At 46.1% G+C, this 26,537-nt stretch overlaps 1 protein-coding gene across 2 annotated transcripts; it reads right to left on the bottom strand.

Moving 5' to 3' along the window:
* Positions 1-34: 34 nt before the first annotated feature.
* On the bottom strand, positions 35-22,150 carry echs1 (enoyl CoA hydratase, short chain, 1, mitochondrial). 2 transcript variants are annotated; one of them, XM_072282918.1, is made up of 8 exons: positions 21,977-22,149; positions 16,913-17,110; positions 14,934-15,061; positions 12,758-12,857; positions 5,733-5,837; positions 2,283-2,402; positions 313-380; positions 35-228 (listed from the first exon to the last, which is right to left on the bottom strand). In XM_072282918.1, the coding sequence occupies exons 1-8, from the start codon at positions 22,065-22,067 to the stop codon at positions 163-165; spliced, it is 876 nt and encodes a 291-aa protein (XP_072139019.1). In that variant the 5' UTR covers positions 22,068-22,149; the 3' UTR covers positions 35-162. The 2 variants fall into 2 exon arrangements, with proteins under 2 accessions (XP_072139019.1, XP_072139020.1); XM_072282919.1 differs by lacking the exon at positions 5,733-5,837 and having other exon boundaries at positions 21,977-22,150.
* Between the last annotated feature and the right edge of the window lie 4,387 nt (positions 22,151-26,537).

Here is a 26,537-nt window from a genome sequence, read left to right as displayed (position 1 = left end):
AACCATAAAGAAAAAATGAAACAGAATATCTAAGTATTAGAAACATAGTATTTATTTGAAATGGGGAATTATGTAATTATGGATGTAGAAGTCCACATTTCCATTACCTCAGCTCTCAACTGTTCAATTTCCAGCCGTTTATGTTCCTGGAACAACTCCGACTCACTGGTCGGTGAAATTAGCCTTCCGCTTTTCAATGAATGCACTCATTCCTTCTTTCCGATCAACCTGAAACAAAGTTTACACAGCACGATTACAAAGTTTTGGTAGATGAGCCCAAAATTCCATTTTAACTGAATTTAAGTTACTTACAGTGGAAAAGGTCGCATGAAACAAACGTTTCTCTAGTCGATTTCCTTCCGCCAACGTTAATTCAAAAGCTGTAATAAAGTACAGGATGGTTTAGCACAACCATGAAATACTGTCTGATCTTTGTAGCTATCACTCAGTGACAACGGAAGAACATTGAGCAAAATTTACTCAGTTTTTGACTTCCAACTTGATGAAAAGGTTTTTAAGGACTGAGACAGTGGCTATCATTTACCAATTCCAATAAAAGATTCATGGGCTACAGTGGAAGACATTCATGAAATGACTTTTCACATTCCCTCTTAATCCTACAGTGTGTTCCAGAGTCTCTGTTCCCAGGATAAGAGCAAGAGAAGACAATGTGGAGAATTGACCTCTGATATTCCCTTCACTGCCGGCTGACCACAGCTTAAACTCTCACCAACACACAGGCCAGTTTGTATTTCTCCAGCACTGCCATGAAACAGGAACAAGGAAGCAACAATATTTAAGAAAAAAAAAGGTGACAGATTGGAAAACAAGGTAAATTTTTACTGGTATAGAGATATAGCATGGTAACAGGCCCTTCTGACCCATGAATCCACTCTGCCTGAATACACCAATTAACCCACTACCCGAAACGTCTTTGGAACACCTGGAGGAAACCCACGTGGTCACGGGGAGAATGTTGAAAACTCCTTACGGACTGCGGCGGGAATGGAACCCAGATCCCTGGTGCTGTAATAGTGTTACACTAACCACTACACTACTGTGCTGCCCAAGGACTTTGACTGAGGCATAGGGAAATGTTGGCAAGCTAGGACTTTAATCCTTAGGAGACTGACAGCTGATCTTATGGAGGTATATAAATTTGTGAGAGGCATACATCATGTGATTGCACACAGTCTTTTTCCCAGGGTTGAGGAGTCTACATTTAGATGGAAGAGCTTTAAGGTGAAAGGGGAGAGACTTAACAGGAACCCGAGGGGCAATAAGCACACAGAACACTCCACGGAATGAGTGGAATAAACTGTCAGAGGAAGTGGATGAGGCGGATGCAGTTATAACAGGAACGTGGATTGGCAAAGTTTAGAGCAGGTGTTCCCAACCTGGCATTCACAGATCCCATCGTTAATGGCAAGGGTCTATGGCACAACAAAGGTTGGGAACCCCTGGTTTAGAAGGTTAGGAACTAGCTTGGACGGGTCATTCTGGTTCTCATGGACCAAATGTGCCAAAGGGGCTTGTTTCCATTTTGTATAACTCTATGTCTGTGTAGAACGATAGAAAAAATTGCGATGTTGAAATCATGCAAAAGGTGTTTTGAACAGTAAACCCCTCTGCAGTGTACAGGAAAACAATCGGCCACCAAACCTTTCCCAATTCCTACCAACTGTAGAGTCAGACTAGGAGACACAGTCGAGAATAGGTCTAGGGAACACGGTCTGGGGTCGGCCTGGGGGACACGGCCTGGGGTCGGCACAGTAGTGAAACGCATTTAAAGTGCCAGCAACCCAGGTTCAATTCCAGCACTCTCTGTGAGGATCTTGTACGTTCTCCCCGTGACCCTGTGAGGTGTTTGTACGTTCTCCCCGTGACCCTGTGAGGTGTTTGTACGTTCTCCCCGTGACCCTGTGAGCAACCTGTATGTTCTCCCCCGGGACCCTCAGCGTTTCCTCTGGGTCTTCCGATTTCCTCCCACATTCCAAAGACGCACAGGTCAGTTGGTTATTTGGCCACGTGGGTGTAACTAGGCGGTGGGTACTCATTGGGCCATAAGGGTCTGTTACTGTACTCTATCTCTAAACAAATAAACAGACAGATTTCATGAGTCATTTTATATTTAAAAGCACAGGTACAACTAATCTCAATATTAAATAATTCTTCTAAATTACACTGAAATTCACTGTGTACTGGAGTAGTCATATAATGAAGAAATAACATGTTTCCCTTTATAATAACATGCAACGAAGAAAAAAGTTGAATCTGCTCACCGCCATTCACTGCCTCTTTTGCCATTGCTGTGATGAGTTTCGAGTTGGAAGCTATCTTCTCCCCGCATCTGACTGCTTCGTCCACCACTTGAGACGCTGGATATATTTTGCTAACAAGCCCTTGCGAAAGAAAACCCAATTATTATTTTCCAGAATTAGGTCCTTGGAGGTGGGCTGCGAAAACTGTTAGAAATGTGACGAAAGAGGGTTACAAAAGTACACATAGACTAAGATGTTAACTGTCCTGTGCTAGCACCAGTGGGATCAACAGTTGATCTGCCACCTGTCTTCAGGAGAGAGAGATAAGTAAGACAATGGAGCAGCATTTGGAAATGTTAATGAAGAGACGAGAGAGTTTAACAGAAGGAGGCACCGGTCTGAATATTGTCAAGACCGGCTCCTTTTGAACCCTGAACTGTTTGAAGTGTGATGGACAGGTGATACCCCAGCAGAGGGATAAAAAGGGGCAGGTTCGCTAAGACACCACACACGACACCATGAGGTAATGAGACCCTGGAAGCGGTGTGCCCCCCACAAGTCGGTGGGAGTTTTTGGAGGACCGGTCATGGGACCAGCCATAGACACACAGGGTGGAAAGATTCGGTCGGCGGGAACCTGGTGTGTGTGTCCGCCCTTGCCTGGGTGCCGGGTTCACCGCAGAGGAACGATCATATCCGGAACGGAGGGGTCACAGTCGGTGACCTCAGAAGACATTACAAAGGGCTCGCCCGAAAGCTAACTGCGAGGAATATCGAAGGTCTGTTTGGAATCCGATTTGCATATTCATTCGTTCTTTCTCTCTCTCCAATGACACGACGGCGACTACTGCGAACTGAATTAATCTGAACTCTGTCACTTGTGACTGATCATTTTACCCCTAGACTGCGATAGAGCTTGATTGATCCTATTATCCTAGTTCTGTGTACATGTGTGTTTATTCATTGCTAACCTGTTGCATTTATATCCTTACTATTAGAGTACTGTGTTGCTTATTTCTTTAATAAAACTTTCTTAGTTCCAGTAATCCAGACTCCAACTGAGTGGTCCATTTCTGCTAGTTTGGCAACCCAGTTACAGGGTACGTAACAGAAAGTACATGGCCTCTCTTCAGAAACTGATTATTTTCTGTCTCAAATTGAGTGACTGTGCATACCCTGGCGAAGGAAGTTTAATATTTGGAAGCACAAGGTCCTTTTCAATCTCTTACTGCTACGGGCAGAAGTTCCCACTTGCTTCAAAAAGGCAACAATTATACCAGTGTCTAAGAATAATAATGGGAGCTGCCTTAATGACTATCACTCAGTCGCACTCACATCGACAGTGATGAAATGCTTTGACAGGTTAGTCATGACTAGACTGAACTCTTGCCTCAGCAAGGACCTGGACCCATTGCAGTTTGCCTATCGCCACAATAGGTCAACAGCAGACCACGTAGACAACACAAACATCTACAACAGGACGTTGTCCATCGACTATAGTTCAGCATTTGATACCATCACTCCCACAATCCTGATTGAGAAGTTGAGGAACCTGGACCTCTACACCTCCCTCTGCAATTGGATCCTCAACTTCCTAACCGGAAGACCACAATCTGTGTGGATTGGTGATAACATCTCCTCCTCACTGAGGATCAACACTGGTGCACCTCAGGGGTGTGTGCTTAGCCCACTGCTCTACTCTCTTTATACACATGACTCTGTGGCTAGGCAGAGCTCAAATACCATCTATAAATTTGCTGATGATACAACCATTGTTGGTAGAATCTCAGGTGGTGACAAGAAGGTGTATAGGAGCAAGATATGCCAACTAGTGGAGTGGTGTCCTAGCAACAACCTTGCATTCAACATTAGTAAGACAAAAGAGCTGATTGAGAACTTCAGAAAGGGTAAGACGAAGGAACACATACCAATCCTCAGAGGGATCAGAAGTGGAGAGAGTGAGTAGCTTCAAGTTCCTGGGTGTCCAAGGACCTAACCTGGTCCCAACATATCGAAGTAGTTATAAAGGCAGCAAGACAGCGGCTATACTTCATTAGGAGTTTGAAGAGATTTGTTATGTCAACAAATACACTCAAAAACTTCTATAGATGTACCGTGGAGAGCATTCTGACAGGCTGCATCACTGTCTGGTATGGGGGGGGGGGGGGGGGGGCTACTGCACAGGACCGAAAGCTGCAGAAGGTTGTAAATCTAGTCAGCTCCATCTTGGGCACTAGCCTACATAATACCCAGGACATCTTTAGGAAGCGGTGTCTCAGAAAGGCAGCGTCCATTATTAAGGACCTCCAGCACCCAGGGCATGCCCTTTTCTCACTGTTACCGTCAGGTAGGAGGTACAGAAGCCTGAAGGCACATACTCAGCGATTCGGGAACAGTTTCTTCCCCTCTGCCATCTGATTCCTAAATGGACATTGAGCCCTTGAACACTACCTCACCTTTTTTTTGGCACGGTTTTTAATCTATTATACGTATACTGTAATTGATCTACTTATTTATTTTTTCACTTCTATATTATGTATTGCATTGAACTGCTGCTGCTGCTAAGATAACAAATTTCATGACACATGCCAGTGGTAATAAACCTGATTCTGATTCGTACATTTTGGTAAGAGGAATCAAAGTATAGATGATCTAAATTGAGATGGTAAATGAGAATTCCGAAGGATCTAAGTGTTCTAATGCATGAATCACTAACAGTTAGGAAACGGGTCTAACAATATTTATAAACACTAGAGATTCTGCAGATGCTGGAAATCCAGAGCAACACACACAAAATGCTGGAGGACCTCAGCAGGTCAGCTGACATTTTGGGCCAAGGCCTTAAGGTACATTTAATCCTGAAGGTACAGCGAAAACTCCCACTTGGAGCTTGACATAAAATCCAGAGATTCAGTCGCTCTGTCAGAAGCTGCAGTAGGAATGAGCCAAGGTCTGACCAGCATAACAGGGTGTTTTAAAACACGCTTAACACAACATTTCAAAGTCTGCATCTCTGACAGTGCTGCACTCCCTTAGCAACGTGTCAAAGTGCGTCAATCTTCATTACAAATTCCATTCTATTATGTATACTATTCATTGATTGTATTATGGTTATTGAATTTGAATATGCCATCAAGAAAATGAACTCAAGGTTGTATATGGTGACATAAATATTTTGATAATAAATTTACTTTGAACCTTCAGAATCAGATTTATTAATATTGACAAGTCGTGAAATTTGTTCTGTGAGGCAGTATAGTGCAATGCATAAAGATATTACCAATTACAAGGAATGTGTATATAAAATATTAAAGTAAGCCCTGGAGTGGGACGGGCTCACAAACAGACAATTTACACAGCAGAGCCAAGCAGATGCGTGTTGTAGCTCTGCTCTGTTCCTCTGGTTAGCCCAGGGTATGGAGAAGTGTGTGAGACAATGTGAACTGAGAGGCTGCAATAGTCCATGACATACCACTTGCTTTGGCCTCCTGAGCAGAAATCCGGTCTCCGGTAAGGACCATTTCCATTGCCAGTGACTTCCCTACAGCTCTGGTCAGTCGCTGAGTTCCTCCGGCACCTGCCCCAAGCAGCAGAGAGTGTGATTACATGCACCTTGGGTTATAATTGTCTGGCAGAAATTACAGAACAAAATCACCAACACACAAACATTGGGGCAGCAGGGTAGCATAGTGGTTGGTGTAATGCTGTTACAGTGCGAGTGACCAGGGTTCAATTCCCGCCACCGTCTGTAAGGAGTTTGCATGTTCGCCCCATGACTATGTGGATTTTCTCCAGGTGCTCCTGTTCTCCCCCACATTCCAAAGACGTACCAATTAGCAGATTAACTGGTCACCTGGAAGGGGCTGTAACCACAACGCATCTCAAATACTCTAAATACTCTACTCCGACCCAAAACAGCAACTCTGCCAATTCCAAACTTACTTTCCAACAGCAGTTTCTGCAACAGGAAAGCCTATGTTCCACCTGCCAGGCCCTGATCCTTGGAAATTCCCGTATATCACTTGGAGTACTGTGCTCAGTTCTGGTCGCCTCACTACAGGAAGGATGTGGAAGCCATAGAAAGGGTGCACAGGAGATTTACAAGGATGTTGCCTGGATTGGGGAGCATGCCTTATGAGAATAGGTTGAGTAAACTTGGCCTTTTTTCCTTGGAGCGATGGAGGATGAGAGGTGACCTGATAGAGGTGTACAAGATAATGAGAGGCATTGATCGTGTGGATAGTCAGAGGCTTTTTCCTCAGGGCTGAAATGGCTAGCACAAGAGGGCACAGTTTTAAGGTGCTTGCAAGTAGGTACAGAGGAGATGTCAGGGGTAAGTTTTTTTTAAAAACGCAGAGACAGGTGAGCGTATGGAATGGGCTGCCAGCGATGGTGGTGGAGGTGGATACGATAGGGTCTTTTAAGAGACTCCTGGACAGGTACATGGAGCTTAGAAAAATAGAGAGCTATGGGTAACCCCAGGTAATTTCTCAGGTGAGAACATGTTCGGCACAGCTTTGTGGGCCAAAGGGCCTTTATTGTGCTGTAGGTTTTCTATGTTTCTATGTCTATTACCTCCCCCTTCCCCATCAGATAGCTCTTTAAACCCAACATGTTGGCTATGTTAAGTGCTCTATGTATTGGGAGCAGGGAGATTTACCAGGATGCTGCCTGGATTAGAGAGCAGGTCCTATGAGGATAGGTTGAGTGAGCTAGGAATTTTCCCTTTAGAGTGTGGAGGATGAGAGGTGACTTTATATTGGTGGACAAGATGACTTGAGGCACAAATTGAGTGGATAGCCAATGACGTTTTTCCAAAGTGCAAATGGCTAATATGAGGGAGCATAATTTGAAGGTGACGGGAGGAAATTATAGGAAGAACGTCAGAGCTAATCCCCTTCAATGACAGGGACATCACTTTGGAAACTGTTGTTGTGGGGGAGGGGTTGTCCGAACAGAGGAAAGTCACAGTGTTCGGGTCTCTGGCACAGAGTATGCCTCTGTGATTCAGATGGGAAGGGGGAGAAGAGGCACGCTGTGGTAATAGCGGAAGTTCCGGGTGTCAGGAGTCCTGAGGTGTGGAAGTTGCCATTACGAGAACCCTTGGGAAACTGAAAGGTCTGAATGTAGGTAAGTCACCCAGACCAGATGGTGTACACCCCAGGGTTCTTAACAAGGTGGCTGAAGAGATTGTGGAGGTATTTGTGCTGGTCTTTCAAGAATCACTAGATTCTGGAATGGTTCAGGAAGACTGGAAACTTGCAAATGCTGCCACTCTTCAAGAAGGGAGAGAGGCAGAAGAAAGGAAACTACAGACCTCGGTGGTTGGGAAGATGTTGGAGTTGATTATTAAGGATGAGGTCTCAGAGTACTTGGAGGCACATGATAAAATAACCATAGTCAGCATATTTTCCTCAAGGGAAAATCTTGCCTGACAAATCTGTTAGAATTATTTGACGAAATAACAAGCAGGATAGACAAAGGAGAATTGGTTGATGTTGTGTACTTGGATTTTCAGAAAGCCTTTGACAAGGTGCCACATATGAGACTACTTTACAAGCTATGAGCCCGTGATATTAAAAGAAATATTGCAGCATGGATAAAGCAGTGGCTGACTGGCAGGAGGAAAGAGTGTGAATGAGGGGAGCCTTTTTTGGATGGCTGCTATGATGAGTGGTGGTCAAAAGGGATCTGTGTGGAGACCAATTTTTACGTTATATGTCTAGGATTTAGACAATAGAATTTATGGCCTTGTTGCAAAGTATGCAGGTGATAAGAAGACAGGTGGTGGCGCAAGTAGTTTTGAGAAAGTAGAGAGGCTACAGAAGGACTGAGACAGATTAGGAGAATGGGCAAAGAAATGGCAAATGGAATACAGTGTCAGGAAGTGTATGGTCATGCACTTTGGTAAAAGAAATGAAAGAGCTATTTTCTAAATGGAGAGAAAATTCACAAAACTGAGGCGCAAAGTGACTTGGGAGTCCTTGTGCAGGATTCCCAAAGGTTAATTTGCAGGCTGAGTCTGTGATAAGGCATGCAAGTACGATGTTAGCATTCATTTCAAGAGGACCAGAATATAAAAGCAAGGATGTAACATTGCCACTTTATAAAACACTGGTGAGGCCTCACCTGGAGTACTGTGAGCAGTTCTGGGCCCCTTATCTTAGAAAGGATGTGCTGAAACTGGAGAAGCCAAGTTCTAAGAGTAAACCTAGCATTTATCGGCCTGTGAGTTTGACGTCAGTGGTGGGTAAATTGATAGAAAGTATTCTTAGAGATGGTATATATAATTATCTGGATAGACAGGGTCTGATTAGTAACAGTCAAGATGGATTTGTGTGTGGAAGGTCATGTTTGACAAATTTTATTGAACTGTTTGATGAGGTTACTAGGAAAGTTGACGAGGGTAAAGCAGTGGATGTTGTCTATATGGACTTCAGGAAGGCCTTTGACAAGGTTCCACACAGAAGGTTAGTTAGAAAGGTTCAATCGTTAGGTATTAATATCAAAGTAGTAAAATGGATTCTGCAGTGGCTAGATGGGAGACGCCAGAGAGTAGTGGTGGATAACTGTTTGTCAGGTTAGTGGCTGGTGTGTAGCGGTGTGCCTCAGGGATCTGTATAGGGTCCAATGTTGTTTATAATATATACTAATGATCTGGATGATGGGGTGGTAAATTGGATTAGTAAGTATGCAGATGATACTAAGATAGGTGGAGTTGTGGATAATGAAGTAGGTTTTCAAAACTTGCAGAGAGATTTAGGCCAGTTAGAAGAGTGGGCTGAAAGATGGCAGATGGAGCTAAATGCTGAAAAAAATGTGAGGTGCTACATTTTGGTAGAACTAATCAAAATAGGACATACATGGTAAATGGTAGGGTATTGAAGAATACAGTAGAACAGAGGGATCTAGGAATAATGGTGCATAGTTCCCTGAAGATGGAATCTCATGTGGATAGGATGGTGAAGAAAGCTTTTGGTTTGCTGGCCTTTATTAATCAGAGCATTGAGTATAGGAGTTGGGATGTAATGTTGAATTTGTATAAGGCATTGATAAGGCCAAATTTGGAGTACTGTGTACAGTTCTCGTCACCTAATTAAAAGAAAGATGTCAATAAAATTGAGAGAGTACAGAGGAGTTTACTAAAATGTTGTCTGGGTTTCATCTCCTAAGTTACAGAGAAAGGTTGAACAAGTTAGGTCTTTATTTGTTGGAGCGTAAAAGGTTGAGGGGGGACTTGATAGAGGTGTTTAAAATTATGAAGGGGATTGATAACAGTTGACGTGGTTAGACTTTTTCCATTGAGATTGGGGAAGATTCAAACAAGAGGACATGGGTTGAGAGTTAGAGGACAAAAATTTAGGGGTAACATGAGGGGGAACTTCTTTACTCAGAGAGTGGTAGCTGTGTGGAACGAGCTTCCAGCAGAAGTGGATGAGGCAGGTTTGATATTGTCGTTTAAAGTTAAATCGGATAGATATATGGACAGGAAAGGAATGGAGGGTTATGGGCTGAGTGCAGGTCGGTGGGACTAGGTGAGAGTAAGAGTTCGGCATGGACTAGAAGGGCCAAGATGGCCTGTTTCCGTGCTGTAATTGTTATATGGTTATAAGGCAACGACAGTGATTCCAGGATTGAATGGCTTGAAATATGAAGAATGTTTGATGGCGCTGGGGTTTTATTCACTGGAATTCGGAAGAATGAGGGGTGACCTGACTGAAATCTATCAAATGGTGAAAGGCCTTGATAGAGTCGATGTGGAGAAGATGTTTCCTATGGTGGGAGAGTCTACGGCCAGAGGACACAACCTCAGAATCCTTTTAGAATGGAGATGAGAAGGAATTTCTTTACCCAGAGAGTGGTGAATCTGTGGAAATCATTGCCACAAGCAGCTATGGAGGCCAAGTCTTTATGTATACTTAAGGCAGAGTTTGGTAGATCCTTGATTAAACAAGGCATGAAGGGATACAGGGAGAATGCAGGAGCTTGGGGCTGAGGGGGAAACTGATCAGCCATGATGAAATGGTGGAGCAGATTCGTTGGGCCGAATGGCCAAATTCTGCCACATCTTATGGTCCTATGGTAATATTTTTTTTAAAACAGAGTGATGGATGTGTGAGGTGCCTTCCCAGTGGAATGGTAGAGGCAGATACATTAGGGCCATTTAAGAAACTCTTAGATAGGCACTTGGATGATAGAAAATTGGCAGGTTATGTGGGAGGGAAGGGTTAAATTGACTTTAGAATAGGTTATAAGGTTGGCACATCACCGTGAGCCAAAGGGCTTGAATATGCTGTTCTGTTTTATGTGGCACACAACTCAGTAGGGGAGCAGAAAGCTGAACGGTCTGAGTCCATGCTATACAAACCTGTGGTACTGATATTACAGCAGAGGCCACTCAGTCCTGAGTCCATGCTAAGTTTACAAACAATCCAGATTGTTCCCTTCCCTCACTCTGCAGAAACATAACTCTTCTTTCAATTCCAAATTCAAACACAAAACACCAAATGTTGGAAACACTCTGGTCAGACACTGAAAACATTAACTCTGTCTCTCTTCCTTCCCACAGATGCTGACCAGTTGAGTTTCTAGGTCAGACATCCAAAACATTAACTCTATCTCTCTCTCTGTCTTTCCACAGATGCTGACTGACTGGTTAAAAGTTTCAAATTGACTTTCCAACTTGTAACTTTGGATGTTTACGTGTATGCTTCCGGGGTGAAGGTGGTCAGTAGCTTTAAGTTCCTTGGCATAATCATAGCGGAGGGTCCGCTGTACGTGTCATCACAAAGGAGGCACGGCAGGGCCTCTATTTTCTTCCAAGATTAGGCAGGTCATCAAAAACTTTGTCAAACTTCTATAGATGCACGGTGAAGAGTATCCAGACTGGTTGCATCACAGCCTGGTATGGAAACATCAAGGCCATAAAAGTCTACAGAAAGTGGTGGATCTGGCCCAGTCCGTGACAGGTCAAGCCCTCTCCACCACTGAGCACATTTACATGGAGCACCACACAAGAAAGCAGCATCCATCATCCAGGCCACACTCTCTTCTCACTACAGCCGCCGGGCAGGCAGTAAAGGAGCCTTGGGTCCCACACCACCAGGTTCAGGAACAGTTATTACCCTACAACCATGAGGCTCCTGAACCGACGTGGATAACTTCACTCACCACAATGAGCCTTGGGTCCCACACCACCAGGTTCAGGAACAGTTATTACCCTACAACCATGAGGCGCCTGAACCGACGTGGATAACTTCACTCACCACACCTTTGAACTGATTCCACAATCTACAGACAGGCTCACCAAGGAGTCAGTATTATTTATTTATTTATTTGCACAACGTGTCTCTTGAGCCTGATTTTAAGCTGTGGTGCTCGAGGACTCTAGGATTGCTCAGAGATGTTGCAGCATGCTGCACTGCCCGTGAGCTGAGCTACCCAAGTGGCAGCAGTAACGGATCACATCACAAGGGCACATTGAATGCTACAGAGTCTGTGTGTTATAAAGGCTAAGAGGTTCTACCCTCTATCACCAGGTTTCCTGAGTGTCTGCAGGGTGCCCGGCTGTGGGGAAAGCCCAGTGACCCACTGTAGACAGGGTCCACAAATCGTCACCGTTCCACAAGTTTACATCCTTGTACTGTGAGAAGTTCTGGGCCCCATATCTCAGAAAGGATGAGCTGGCATGGGGAAGGGTTCATAGGAGGTTCACAAGAATGATCCCAGGTATGAGAGGTTAACATACGAGTGGTGTTTGATAACTCTGGCCCTATAATAATGGGAGTTTAGGAGAATAAGAGGGGATCTCATTGAAACCTATTGAATATTGAAAGGCTTAGAGAGAATGGACATGGAGAGGATGGTTCCTATAGTGGGGGTTCTAGGACCAGAGCACACAGCCTGAAATAGAAGGATGTTCCTTAAGAACACAGATAAGGAGGAATTTCTTTAGACAGAGGGTAGAATTCTTTGCTACTACTGGCTGTGGAGGCCAAGTCACTGGGTATAATTAAAGCAAGGTTGATAGGTTTGTGATTAGTAAGGGTGTCAAAAGTTTTGGGGAGAAGGCAGGAGAATGGGGTTGGAGGATAATAAATCAGCTATGATGGAATGGTGGGGATGACACGATGGGCCAAATGGCCTAACTCTGCTCCCATGTCAAATGATCTTATACCATGCATACACTCAGCACACATAATCACTAATATTCCCCACAGGGTTCAAAGCAAACATTTAGCAATATCTTCAAATTAGTAACTTTGAAAAGCAAGTAACAACTTCTTTGATGCAAAATAACTTTCACAGAGCAGGCATTTACCTACCAGGGTTTCAGCCCTCAGTGCATGGAAGGTGATGGGATTAGACTTTCAGAGAATGGCGGATGTTACCAACAAACACTCAACAATGAAACCTTCAAATCCCCTCCGGCAACTCCTGCCCTCGATCTTATTGGAAAACTTTCAATCAGTTAGTAACACTGGACAGAAAATTTACCTGGAATGGTTCCGAGCAGGATTTCCGGTTGTCCAAACTGTGCCTTGTCACCTGCATAGATGATGTCACACATCATGGCCAACTCACAGCCTCCTCCGAGCTGCGGAACAGGACGGTTAAAGTCATATCTCGCGTTCCCAATTCCCCCCACCCCCCACCCCTTCAACATCAGCGCATCAAACTCAGAGCGGCCCTCTCCCCGAGTGGAACGCAACCAGGAGGTTCGAAGTCAAGGCCACTGCTCCATACTTGCATCAAGGAAACGCACACAGGGTTTCTCCGCGCCCACACCCCTCTGGTTTTGTTTGGGGGTTCATGAATCTTTCTGTTGTTGTGACTGACCAAAACTGAGTCACACGGAAGCTGCAAATGGGTGGTACAGTGGTTGGCATGGCACCATTACAGCTCGGGGCATCGGAGTTCAGAGTTCAATTGCACCATCCCCTGTAAGGAGTCTCTACTCCCTCGCCATGAAATGTGTGGGCTTTCTCCAGGTGTTAGTTTTGTCCCACAGCCCAAGAGGTACCGGTTACTGGGTTAATCGATCATCGTAAATTGCCCCATGATTAGGCTAGGGTTAAAATTGGTGAGCCGCTGGATGGTGTGGCTTGTTGGGCCGCATCAAAGGCCATTAAAGGAGGAGGCTGCAGTGATAGTCCAGGTACTGAATGGCGATTTCCAAAACTCACTGGGTTCCAGGAGACCACCAGTTTGGAAAAATGCAAACAATAATGAAGTACTTTGAGCCGCTGGTTATGGATCATATTAAATTCCCATCTTCCTGCCATACTGAACCCCTCCCAGTTCACCTATCGTTCAAATCAGTCTTGATGATGCGATAGCCTCTGCACTCCACTCCGTCCTGTCCCACTTGGAAAATGGTTCCTCACCTATGCCAGGATGCTGTTTATCGACTTCACCTTGGAGTCGAATATGATCGTCCCTCAGAACCTGGTGAGTAAACTGTCCTTATTGGGTCTCAGCCCCTCTCTCTGTAACTGGATCCTGGACTTCTTGACAGTTAGTCCGTGTGGACAGAAACATCTCAAGCTCTATTACACTGAGTACCGGCATCCCCCTATTTTATGTGTAAGAGGAGGTGTTGGGGATTTGGTGCTGTGGTCACTGTTTTCTCTCTCCACAAGTGAGGGAGTCAGGAACTGTTATTGTCACTTTTTCATGCTGTGGTGGGGGGATTTGGGGGTCTATGAATTTTGTTTTTCTTTTTCATGCTGGGGGGGGGGGGCGGGGAGATTCTGTCTGTTCTTTCATCAACCCCAATTGTCTTTCCGTACTTGATGGCTATCTGGAGTAGACAAACTGTGTTTTTTAAATTTTTTGATGTAGAGTAGGCCCTTCCGGCTCGGAGCACACCGCCCAGCAATCACCCAGTTTGATCTGAGCCAACCAAACCTACCAATCAGTGCATCTTTGGAACATGAGAGGGACCAGGAGAACCGGGAGAAAGCCCACACAGTCATGGGAAGGACGTACAGACTTTTTACAGGCAGCAACGTGAGTTGAACCCGGGTCGCTGGTACTGTAAAGCATTGTGCTAACCACTACACTACCATGCTGCCAAAGTTGTATTGTACACACATACTTTGATAATGAAATGAAACTTTAAAAAAGGAGCACAGTTACAACATATGGGGACAGGAGATGTGTGGAACATTGCTTCAGAGAGGGTGGTCAGCTCTGGAACTTTCAACCCCACAGGTTGGTGGAGGTTGAATCACTGCAATTACTTCAACAAGAGGAGGGAGATAGTTTTTGAAAGATTGGGGAACTGGTGGTTACGGGGAACAGACAGAAAAGACATACAGCATGGAACTGGCCCATTACCTCATCACCCTCATGAGGGACAATTAACCTGCTGATCCTCACACCTTTGGAACGTAGGGACACCCAGAGGAATCACATCTGGTCAGGGGGTTGAAGCCTGGGGCAGATCAACCATAATCATGTCATATAATGAGGCAGGTTTGAGGGGCTGAATGGCCTTTTTTCCATTTGTGTGCGAGACAACATCAGGAATGGACATACTAACACAAGGGCTACTCATGGACAAAGTTCTCCTGGGTCACGTGACTTTCTCCCATCCACAACTACACCAGATTGAACACGAAGGCAGTGGTGAGAAGAATTTCAGGTTTGGATCCTCCGTTCTACTTACAGCATAGCCGTTGACAGCTGCAATCACGGGCTTCCTGGTTGTGGCCATGCGGTTCCAGTGGGACAGGAAGTTTCCAGTGTAGCAATCGTGGAATGTTTTGTTCTCCATTTCCCTGATGTCAGCGCCAGCTAACGGGAGATCAAAACCCAATTATAACTTGCTTAGCACTCTGTACGGCTCTACATTTCACAGCTTTTACATTCCTTTGTCTTTTCACTTTCAATTAGAAACACAAGAGACACTGCAGATACTGGAAAACCTGAGTAACGCCCACATGATACTGCAGGAACTCAGCAGGTTAGGCAGCATCTACAGAGGGAAATAAACAGTCGACATTTTGGGTGAAGACCCTTTATCAGAACTAGAAGGGGGTGGGAGAGGCCAGAATAAGGTGCTGGGGAGGGGGGAGGAGGGACAGGGGACAGCAGTACAAGCTGGAAGGTGACAGGTGAAACACCTCAGGGGGAAGGTGGGAAAGGAGGGATTAAGTAAGAAGCTGGGTGGTGATAGATACTGTAGGTGGAACAGGTCAAGGACTGAAAAGGGAATCTGGTAGAAGAGAAGAATGGACCATGGGAGAAAGGAAAGGAGGAAGGGCATCACAGGGAGGTGACAGGCAGACAAGTGAGGAGGAGTAAAAGGAGAGTCAGAATAGAGAATGTCAAAGAGAAAGAATGGGGAAGAAAAAGTCATTACCAGAAGTTAAAATTACTACATCATCTAAATCTTATCCAACCCCAACTTCATCCTATCAGATAACCCCTTTGTCCTAGCCACCCCTTCCCCACGTTCCCTGCAATTTAAAACTCATGCTTCCCCACCTCCCCAAGTTCTGACAAAAGTTCTTCATTAACCATCTCTCATTCCACAGACGCTGTCTGACCTATTGTGTTTCATTTCTGACCTGCAGTATCTACTGGCTTTTGAATCTTTATTTACTACAACTGGAATCTGTATCTGCATAGTAACTTTCTAAGGCAGTAAAGGAACCCAAGGGGACACGTATCAGGAAACAAATAGCACTACAGCAAAGAAAGATGTCAGAAGGTGAGTGAAGGCAGAGTCAACCTGAACCTTTGAAGGCAAAGGAGGTGGAGGTGGACAGGTCTAGATGGAGAGATGGGGGGGGTCAGCTGCCTAAGTGCATGGTTGGCACGGAAACAGCAGAGAGAGTGAGGGATGCCACGGTCTGCTCACTGACAGCAATGGAAAAAGGGGTGGCGTGGATCAGTGTGTGATGCCTGGCGGACTGACCAAGTTCAATTCCACCTGAATTTAAATTCACTTCACGGTCTGGGAATAATCATCAAACAGGCACAATGACAGATCAAAGTCAGAAGTCGAGTGTGATGCCACATGCACAGCGACAGTGTTAAGCTAACTTGTAGCAGCAGCAGCACAGCCACACAGCAAGGCTACCAGAAGTTTGAGAATTTAATGCTCATGGCGCCAGGTTGGAGACTGCCCAGGTGGAATAGGAGTTGTCGTTTGGACACGACGTGGCAGTGGAAGAGGCCATGGACTGACGTTGATGTGGGAATGGAAAGAGAGATTGAAATGGTTGGCCACTAGGAGATCCTGACTACTCTGTTGACCAGTTATAGTGATCGCTATCAGTTGGTATAAACTAGGTCCACCAAACTTCTGGTAACCACCCTCCCTCTGGCCCATCTCACTTCTTCCTCTCTCCTAATCTAACTGGCACAATCATCCCATCTCTGAACGTTTGTGAACAGAAATGTTTCTTCCCCTCCACCATGAGATTTCTGAACAGACAATGAACACATGAACACCACCTATTTTTCCCCTCACTTACTGCAATAAATATGTATATATACATATACATCTACACATACTTCTCATGAAATCTGTAAATTACAATTACCATGTACTTGCTGCTGCCAAACAACACATTTCACATGTGCCAGTGATATTAAACCTGATTCTGAAAAATTACCAACACCTCACCAGGTACCTGCCTGCAAAAGCCTTTTCACTTCCCGTGAGGACAATGGCTCCAACTGCTGGGTCGTTTTCAAACTCATCCAGAGCCTGACCGAGTTCATTTATGAGTGCGTCGCACAATGCGTTCAGGGCTTTCGTGCGGTTCAGCTGGATGAACCCCACGTTCTCCCGCTCACCCCTCTTTCCCACCAGGATGTGTTGGTACTGAGCCCCTGGACAGAAGGACACATTGCAGAAACGTGAACAATGAACACATGAAGGCAATCTTCCAGAAATCTTTCCAATGGAGAATGCTTTTATAAAGATTTCAACAGACTTTGTGGGAACTCATTAGTCCATCATTCCTCACCTGGAACACAACAGCAGAACGGTGCACACACAATCCACAGTGAAGGCACCACAGCACAGCAACATGGTAACAGTCATTCAGCCATACAGTATGGAAACAGGGTCTGCAGCCCAACACATCAATGCTAACCAAGGCTCCGACCTGAGCCAGATGAGTTTCTTTAAAGATTAGCTCTACATTGAAACAGACAGTGAACTGTGTGGTTCTGTATCAAACCAAGCAGGGACTGTGCTGGGCAGCCCACAGGTGTCACCTCGCTTCTGGCAACAACACGGTATGCCCACAAGTCACTGACCCTAACCTGTCATTTTTGGAGCACCCGGAGGAAACCCAGTAGTCACAGGGAGAACATGCACACGGAAGAAAATGAACTCCAGTCGGTGGTTGCCGATGCCGTAAAGCAGGACTCCCAGCCTGGGTCCACGATCAGTCATTGAGCCAGACAGCATGGAAACAGGCATAGAAAACGTTGGGAACTCTGCTGTAAAGTGATCTACCAATCCCAACACTACCATGCTGTCCTTTTGCTTGTGTTTGGCCCAATCCTCTTACGTTCTTAGGTTAAAGAGCTGAAGTATGAACACCGAGAGTGGTCAGCCCCTGGAACCTTTACCTGTGGCACCATTCACAGCTGTTCTGGTCATTGAGTAGGACTCCATTTTGTCTCCGAGCTCTAATAACTGATCGATCTCAACAACCAGGAAAGCTCTGCTCTTTGGGAACAGAATTGCAAAGATTCACAATATTCACAGAAGCAATCATCATTCATCTCTGTCATAGATAGGGTTAATGTATGAGGAGCATTTGATGGCTCAATGAAGTTTAGAAGAATGAGGGGAGAGTTAAAGTGGATCTTGAGAGGATGCTTCCTATAGTGGGGGGGGGGGGGTCTAGGGCCAGAAGGCACAGCCTCAGAGTATGAGGGCGTCCCTTTAGAACAGAGGTGAGAAGGAATTTCTTCAGTCAGAGCATAGTGATCTGTGGAGGCCAGGTCAATGAAAGCAGATACGTTCTTGATTAGTCAGGGCATCAAAGGTTATGGGGAGAAGGCAAGAGAATGGGATTGAGAGGGACAATAAATCAGCCATGATGGAATAGCGGTGCAGATTTGATGGGCCAAATGGCCTAATTCTGCTCCTATGTCTTATGGATAGGACTTTGGAAACCCCCAATGAAATACATTCATCACCCCTTGGAAGCTGTCACATCTCAGCTGCTTTAGACCACAAGACATCGGAGCAGAATTAGGCCATTCAGCCCATCAACTCTGCTCCACCATTTCATCTGCCCTCTCACCATACCCCTTGATGCCCGACCAATTGGGACTCTACCAACTTCCACTTTAAATATACCCACGATCTTGGCCTCCACCGCAGTCTGTGGCAGAGCATTCCACAGATTCACCACTCTTTGACTAAAAAAAAATTCCTCCTTACTTCTGTTCTAAAAGGTCGCCCCTCAATTTTGAGGCTGTGCCCTCTAATTCTGGATACCCCCACCAGAAAAAGCATCCTCTCCACATCCACCTTATCTAGTCCTTCCAACATTCGGTAGGTTTCAATGAGATCCCCACACATACTTCTAAGTTCCTGAGGATACAGGCCCAAAGCTGTCAAACACTCCTCATATGTTAACCCCTTCATTCCTGGAATCATCCTCGTGGACCTCCTCTGGACTCTCTCCAATGACAATACATCCTTTCTGAGATAAGGGGACCAAAATATGCCAAATATGGCCTGACTAGTATTTCAAGCATTATCTCCTTGCTTTTATATTCCATTCCCCTTGAAATAAATGCCAGTCCTTAACCACAGACTCAACCTCTGAATTAACCTTCTGGGAGACTTACACAAGGACTCCCAAGTTCCTTTGCATCTCTGATGTTTGAATTTTCTCCCTATTAGATAGTCCGCACTATTGTTCCTTTTACCAAAATGCATTATCAGACATTTCCCAACACTGTATTCCATCTGCCACTTTTTTCCCATTTTTCCAATTTGTCTAGGTCCTGCTACAATCGCATTGCTTCCTCAGCACTACCTACCCCTCCACCTATCTTCATCTCATCGCAAACTTTGCCACAAAGCCATCAATTCCATTATCTAAATCACTGAGAAACAATGTGAAAAGTAGCAGTCTCAATACTGACCCCTGAGGAACACCGTTTGTCACTGGCAACCAACCAGAAAAGCCCCCTTTTATTCCCACTCAGTCTCCTGCTTGTCAGCCATTCCATATCCATACCAGTATCTTTCCTGTAACGCCATAGGATTTTATTTTGTTAAGCGGCCTCATGTGACACCTTATCAAATGCCTTCTGATAATCCAAGTAAATGACATCCACTGCCTTTCCTTTGATCACCTTGTTACTTTCTTGAAAAATTCTAGCAGATTTGTCAAGCAAGATTTCCCTTTACTGAAACCATGCTAACTTTGACTTATTTTTATCATTAGTCTCCAAGTACCCCAAAACCTCATCCTTAATAATATACTCCAACACTTTGTCAACCGCAGAGGTTCGGGTAACTGGCCTATAAATTCCTTTCTTTTTGTCATCCTTCCTTATTAAAGAGTGGAGCGACACTTGCAGTTTTCCAGTCCTGCTCCCCTCCCCTACCACCTCTATCCTCTCCTCTCTCAACCCCCTTCATCTCTGCATGCCCCTCACCCCCTCCCCTCCCTGCACTCCCCTCACCCCCTCCCCACCCATCCCTCCCCTCCCTGCACTCCCCTCTCACCCATCCTTCCCCTCTCTGCACCTCCCCACCCCTCCCTGCACTCCCCTCTCACCCCCTCCCCACCCATGTACCCGCTTCTACCACCACCCTGGCACTACATTCCACATACACAACAGTCTGTAAAAAAAAAACTTGCCTCCCACATGCCGCTTATACTTTCCTGCAATCATCTTAAAATTATATCCCCTCATATTAGTAACTTCCACACTGAGAAAATAAAGAAAAGCCCTAGCTCACTGAACCTACCCTAAGACATGCTCTCTAATCCAGGCAGTATCCTGGTATATCTCCTCTGAACCCTCTGTAAAGTTTCCACAAACTTCCTAATGAGGTGACCAGATCTGAGCACAATACTCCAAGTCTGGTCTAACCCGGGTTTTATAGAGCTGCAACATTACCTCACGGCTCCTGAACACAATCCCAACAAATGAGGGTGACACACCTTAAGCATTCTTAACTTTTCTACCAACAAGCACAGCAACTTTCAGGGAGCTATGGGCGTGGATCCCAAGGACTCTCTGTTCCTCCACACTGCTAAGAATCCTGCCTTTCACCCCGTATTCTGGCTTCAAATTCAACTTTCCAAAGTGTCAGGCCGAATCAGGAGGATTGGGTACAGGCTGAATCGAGGCATCGGGGTCCAGGCCCAGAGCAAATCGAGGCGACTGAACCTGATGTTAGGATGTTGACTTGGGTGCTGGTCAGATGGAAAAGGCCAGGGTGTCAGGGCCCAAGGTGAGGGACCAGCTGGTTCAGCTCGCTGCTCCGAGCAGTTGAATCCAAGGTTTGGTCGTCAATTTAGGCACTGGGTCAGATGGAAAAGGTCAGTGTGTCGGGGCCCGAGATGAGGGATAGTGCAGTTCGCTGCTCCGCGATGTTTACTCAGCTCTGTGCTGACCTATGGGTCTCGACTCGCTTTGTGAATTTCATTTCAGAACACTATTTACTTGTGGTTAATGTTTACATGATTTGTTTTTCCCCCTCTGTGCACTGGGTGTTCAACGGTCTTCCTTTTTTATAGGTTTTTGGGTTTCTTTGTTTTGTGGCTGCCTGTTAGGAGTCAAATCTCAAGGTTGTATAATGTATACATACTTTGATAATAAAATATACTTGAACTTTGTATCACTTCACTGAACTCCACCAGCCACTTCTCAGCCCAGCTTTGCAAAGTTCAAAGTAAATTCATTATCAAAGTACATATTTGTCACCATATACAACCCTGAGATTCGTCTTCTTGCAGGCGTTCACAATAGAACAAGCAAATACAATAGTCAAAAACTGACTGCCAATGCACAGAAGAAAATCTGTGCAAATGCAAGAAAATAAATAATAATGAGAACATGAATTGTAGAGTCCCAACAACAATCTGAACGATTGACAATACCACCAACTTGGAAGCAATTTATTCAACGATTAGATTCCAAGGGAAGCACCAGAGATTACTTATTGCTCACTTATCAACGTGCAAAACTACTAGAATGAAACTAATCAAGAAATGCTTTTCTAACTAACTCAAAACTTCTTGAGTTTTGATTTCACATAGGATGCAGACAGCCTGGGGCAGGTGGTGTCGTTTCCCTCGAACTTAGAATAAAGCCCCCGCCCCCCCGAAGAAGTCTGTGGTGGGGAGATCCTTCACCCAGGCCTGTTGCTATCACGTGTCCATCCCAAGTTAGACCTGGCGACCAAACACAAAAGATTCTGCAAATGCTGTAAATCTTCAGCAACACACACAAAACGCTGAGGAACTCCGCAGATCAGGTATGGAGGGGAATGGACCGAGGCCATCTTTCTGCGCCTCAGTGACCAGGGAATCTCCGGCAATGCCACTCTGACAGGGGACAGCGTTCTCGAAGCATCCGGCTACATTTAGGTGGGCGGCTCGTCCGGCTGGTTAAAGACCCAAGGTCATGGGCTCTCCGCCCCGGTATTCTGCAGAAGGCCCGATCTGGGTTGCAGACGCACGGCCGTAGGACGGGACAGAAGCTTACCTGCGCCGCTCACCCGGGCTGCAACTAATACAGAAGGCAGAATCCGGGGCGCACACAGCGAAGCCACAGCGGCTCTGCACAGTAACGCCATCGCTGCCTGTCTGTCTATCTGTCTGTGTCGGGCCGTCTGCTGCAGCCGCGGCGCCGTCTCGCGAGAGCGCGCACGCTGTCCCAGTCCCGCGCCACCCTTTCCTGTCAGTCACCCCGATGACACGCCCATGGCCACCTCCCCTGTCAATCAGCCAGATGACACGCCCCAGACCACCCTTGCCTGTCAATCAACCCAATGACACGCCCCGGGCACTTCCCCTGTCAATCAGCCAGATGACGCGCCCCAGACCACCCTTGCCTGTCAATCAACCCGATGACTGACAGGTCCAGCGCTGCGGCGCGGATTCCGGGCATCGCCTCTGCGGAGAGCTGGTCTGGCGGCGGGTTCCCGTTTCCGGCCGCCCTGCGCCTTTGTAAAGACTCATACAACACCGATACAGGCTGTTCGGCCGATCAACTCCACGCGTTATCCTGCACACATGTCCGTATCAATCAGATTTCCCTGCATATGATGTACTTGGCTGTACAGTATCCGCTACTTTCTGTAGACATTTCTGTTCCTTGCCATTGGTTGTTCCGCAGCAGGACAAGATGCACCAGTCAGGATGTGTGTTTAGCCCACTGCTCTACTCCCTCTACGCCAAGCACTATGAATTCACCAATGACATAACTGTTGTCCACAGAGTGTGTCTGATGGTGATGAGGAGGAGTACAGGAGTGACATAGATCAGCTGGTTGAAAGGTACGGCAACAACATCCTGGAGCTCAATGTCAGTAAGACCAAGGAATTGATTATGGACTTCAGGAAGGAAAAGTTGGGAGAACACACACCAGTCCTCGGCAAGTGGCATCCTGGAATGAAAGGGTTAACGTATGAGTAGCATCTGATGGCTGTGGGCCTGTACTTGCTGGAATTTAGAAGACGGAGAGAGGATCTCATTGAAATCTATTGAATATTGAAAGACCTCGATAGAGTGGACGGAGAAGATGTTTCCAATAGTGGGAGAGTCTAGGACCAGAGTGCACATCCTAGAATATCCCTTTAGAACAGAGATGAGGAGGAATTTATTTTGTTATAGGGTAGTGATCTGAGGGTTTAAAGGCTGTGGAGGTCAAGTCACTGGATATATTTAAAGGGGAAGTTGATTATGTTTTTGATTAGTAAGGTTATGGGAAGGCAGGAGAGTGGGATTGACAGGGATGATAAATCAGCAACAATTGAATGACAGAACAGAGCTGCTGGGATGAATGGTCTCATCCTGCTCCTATGTTTTATGGTTTATGTCTCCTGGCTGACTGTTATCGAAGTATTGCTACATGCAGACATGGACCGCCTCAAGTTTTGGAGATATAATTGGAATTCATTGTTGTATGATCGACAGCAAGCAACCCAGCTGCTGACATAATGACTGAAAGAAAACCCCTCGTGAAGGTGGTTGGGTCTAGGACACTACCTGAGCAACCGCTGCAGTGATAGATTAGGAGGATCGACCTCCTTGAGCCACGCCACCTTGCACAATGTTTGACTCTATTTGATGCCCATTTTACCGAGACCCCTTGTGAAGGGCAGGAGGTATCACCCGACTCTGGAGCTCAGGTCTTTGGTCCAGGTGTGCAAAGGTCTGGTATGTCCTCCTGGCATCGGGGGTGAGTGCAGCAATGATCAGACATTAACATAAGCAATTCTGCAGATCTTGGAAATCCAGAGTAATGCTGAAGAAACTCAGCAGGTCAGGCAGCATCTATGAAGTCATAATGTCGGGCTGAGACCCTTCATCAGGACTGGAAAGGAAGAGGGGAGATGCCAGAATAAAAAAAGTAGAGGGGGGGAGGAGGGCAAGTTGGAAGGTGATAGGTGAAGTCAGACGGGCCAGAGCGGTAAAGGGCTGGAGAAGAAGGAAGAGGGAGGGGCACCGGGGTGGGGATAGGCAGGTGAGAAGAAGTAAAGGACCAGAGTGGGGAATGGAGGAGGGGTAAAGAAAATAAACATTCACAGAAGGAGAAATTGATGGTCTGGCCTCATCGTGGCAGAAGGTGAGGCTGTGGACATGTCAGAACGGGAATGAGCAGTCATTCTCTAGATTGGACTTGACCTAACAGGCAAAGACTAGATTAGGTTGGGTGTATTTGTCACATGTACAGTACATCAAAACATGGTGAAACATGCTGTTTGTGTCAATGTCCAACATAACAAGAGTATGTGCAGGGGGACGGGGAGGCGCATACCACAGGTGTCAACATGCTTTCAGCACCAACATATCAAAAGATCTTGCACAGAGGCAGGTACATGGGGTTGAGTGGGATCCGGGATCAGCCACGATGGAGCAGACTTGATGGGCTGAATGGCCTAATTCTGCTCCTGTGTCATATGGTCTAAAATCATAGCCACAACTCACTAACCCTAACCCGTACGTGTTAGGAATGTGTGAGGAAACCGGAGCACCCGAATGAAGCCCACACAGTCCTGGGGAGAATGTACAAACTCCTCACGGAAATCACAGGCACTGAATCCCGATCACTGGTGCAGCAAGTCATCATACTCTCCATTACGTGTCAGTTCCTGGTCTAGCGACGGTTTGTTCAGTCACTATGGTGGTCAAAGAAATTGAACTACTTCTGCAAAGTGCCTTCAAACTCCCCCCGACAGCCTCCCTGGATATCTTAGGTTTCCCATAATAGCATAAAATATAAGATCAGAATTAGGCCATTCAGCCCATTGAGTCTGCTCTGCCATTCCATCATGGCTGATTTATTATCCCTCTCAACCCCTTTCTCTTGCCTTCCCCATGTAATCTTTGATGTCCTTGCTAATCCACAATCTATCAACCTCTGTTTTAAGTATACTTGGCCTCCACAGCCGCCTGCAGCAATGAATTCCACAGATTCACCACTCTCTGGCTAAAGAAATTTATCCTCATCGCTCTTCTAAAGGATGTCCCTCCACTCTGAGGCTGTGCCCTCTGGTCCTAGGTTTCAATGTGATTCCCCCTCATTCTTCTAAACGCCAGTGAGTTAAGACTCACAGCCGGCAAACACGCCTCATAAGTTAACCCTTTCATTCCTGGGATCATTATCATGAATCTCTTCTCGACCCTCTCCAGTGCCATGGCATCTTTTCTCAGATGAGGGTCCCTAAATACTCACAGTACAAGTGCGGACTGATCAGAGTCTTGTAAAGCCTCAGCATTATGTCCTTGCATTTCTATTCTAGACCCCTAACACAATGATCAGCCAGCAGTTTCTATAACACATTTATCTTCTCTCATTGACTGTGGGCCAAGAAGTCAGCTATGCTGCAACATTGGTAAATGTTGGTTTCAAAGCAGCCAAGAGGAATGGCAGTGGAGAGTTAGCGGGTATTGCTGGCAGTCTGAGTGTGGGAGAAGGGGATGGAGAGTTGGTCAGTATTACAGGCAGACTGAGTGTAGGAGGAGGAGGGGATGGAGAGTTGGTCAGTATTACAGGCAGACAGTGTAGGAGGAGGAGGAGGGGATGGAGAGTTGGTCAGTATTACAGGCAGACTGAGTGTAGGAAGGGATGGAGAGTTGGTCAGTATTACTGGCAGACTGAGTATAGGAGGAGGAGGGGATGGAGAGTTGGTCAGTATTACAGGCAGACTGAGTGTAGGAGGAGGGGACGGAGAGTTGGTCAGCATTACAGGCAGACTGAGTGTAAGAGGAGGAGGAGAGGATGGAGAGTTGGTCAGTATTAAAGGTAGACTGAGTGTAGGAGGAGGAGGGGTTGGAGAGTTGGTCAGTATTACAGGCAGACTGAGTGTAGGAGGAGGAGGGGATGGAGAGTTGGTCAGTATTACAGGTAGACTGAGTGTAGGAGGAGGGGGATGGACAGTTGGTCAGTATTACAGGCAGACTGAGTGTAGGAGGAGGAGGGGATGGAGAGTTGGTCAGTATTACAGGCAGACTGAGTGTAAGAGGAGGAGGAGGGGATGGAGAGTTGGTCAGTATTACAGGCAGACTGAGTGTAGGAGGAGGGGGATGGAGAGTTGGTCTGTATTACAGGCAGACTGAGTGTAGGAGGAGGAGGGGATGGAGCGTTGTTCAGTATTACAGGCAGACTGAGTGTAGGAGGAGGGGGTGGAAAGTTGGTCAGTATTACAGGCAGACTGAGTGTAGGAGGAGGAGGGGATGGAGAGTTGGTCAGTATTACAGGCAGACTGAGTGTAGGAGGAGGGGGATGGAAAGTTGGTGAGTATTACAGGCAGACTGAGTGTAGGAGGAGGGTGATGCTGCTGAGAAAGTGATGGTAGATGTTGGAAATCTGGAGCAACACTGTCTCCTGGAGGAACACCACGAGTCGGGTGACATCCCTGCAGGAAGTGGGAGGAATCAGACAGACTATATCTCAAGCTGAAATCCTGCATCAGGACTGGCAGTTGGAGATGAGAATACCAGGGTAAAAGGCCTGAAGGAGGAGGGGGGTGTGGGTGGGTGCTGGAGTCAGGATGAGTCGTCATCAATCCTGATGCAAATTATTGATTGACCCCGAATAT

Source organism: Mobula birostris, chromosome 18, assembly GCF_030028105.1.
Source record: "Mobula birostris isolate sMobBir1 chromosome 18, sMobBir1.hap1, whole genome shotgun sequence".
NCBI lineage: Eukaryota > Metazoa > Chordata > Chondrichthyes > Myliobatiformes > Myliobatidae > Mobula > Mobula birostris.
The sequence above is the reverse complement of the archived record's forward strand: the minus strand, read 5'-3'. Positions and strand labels throughout refer to the sequence as shown.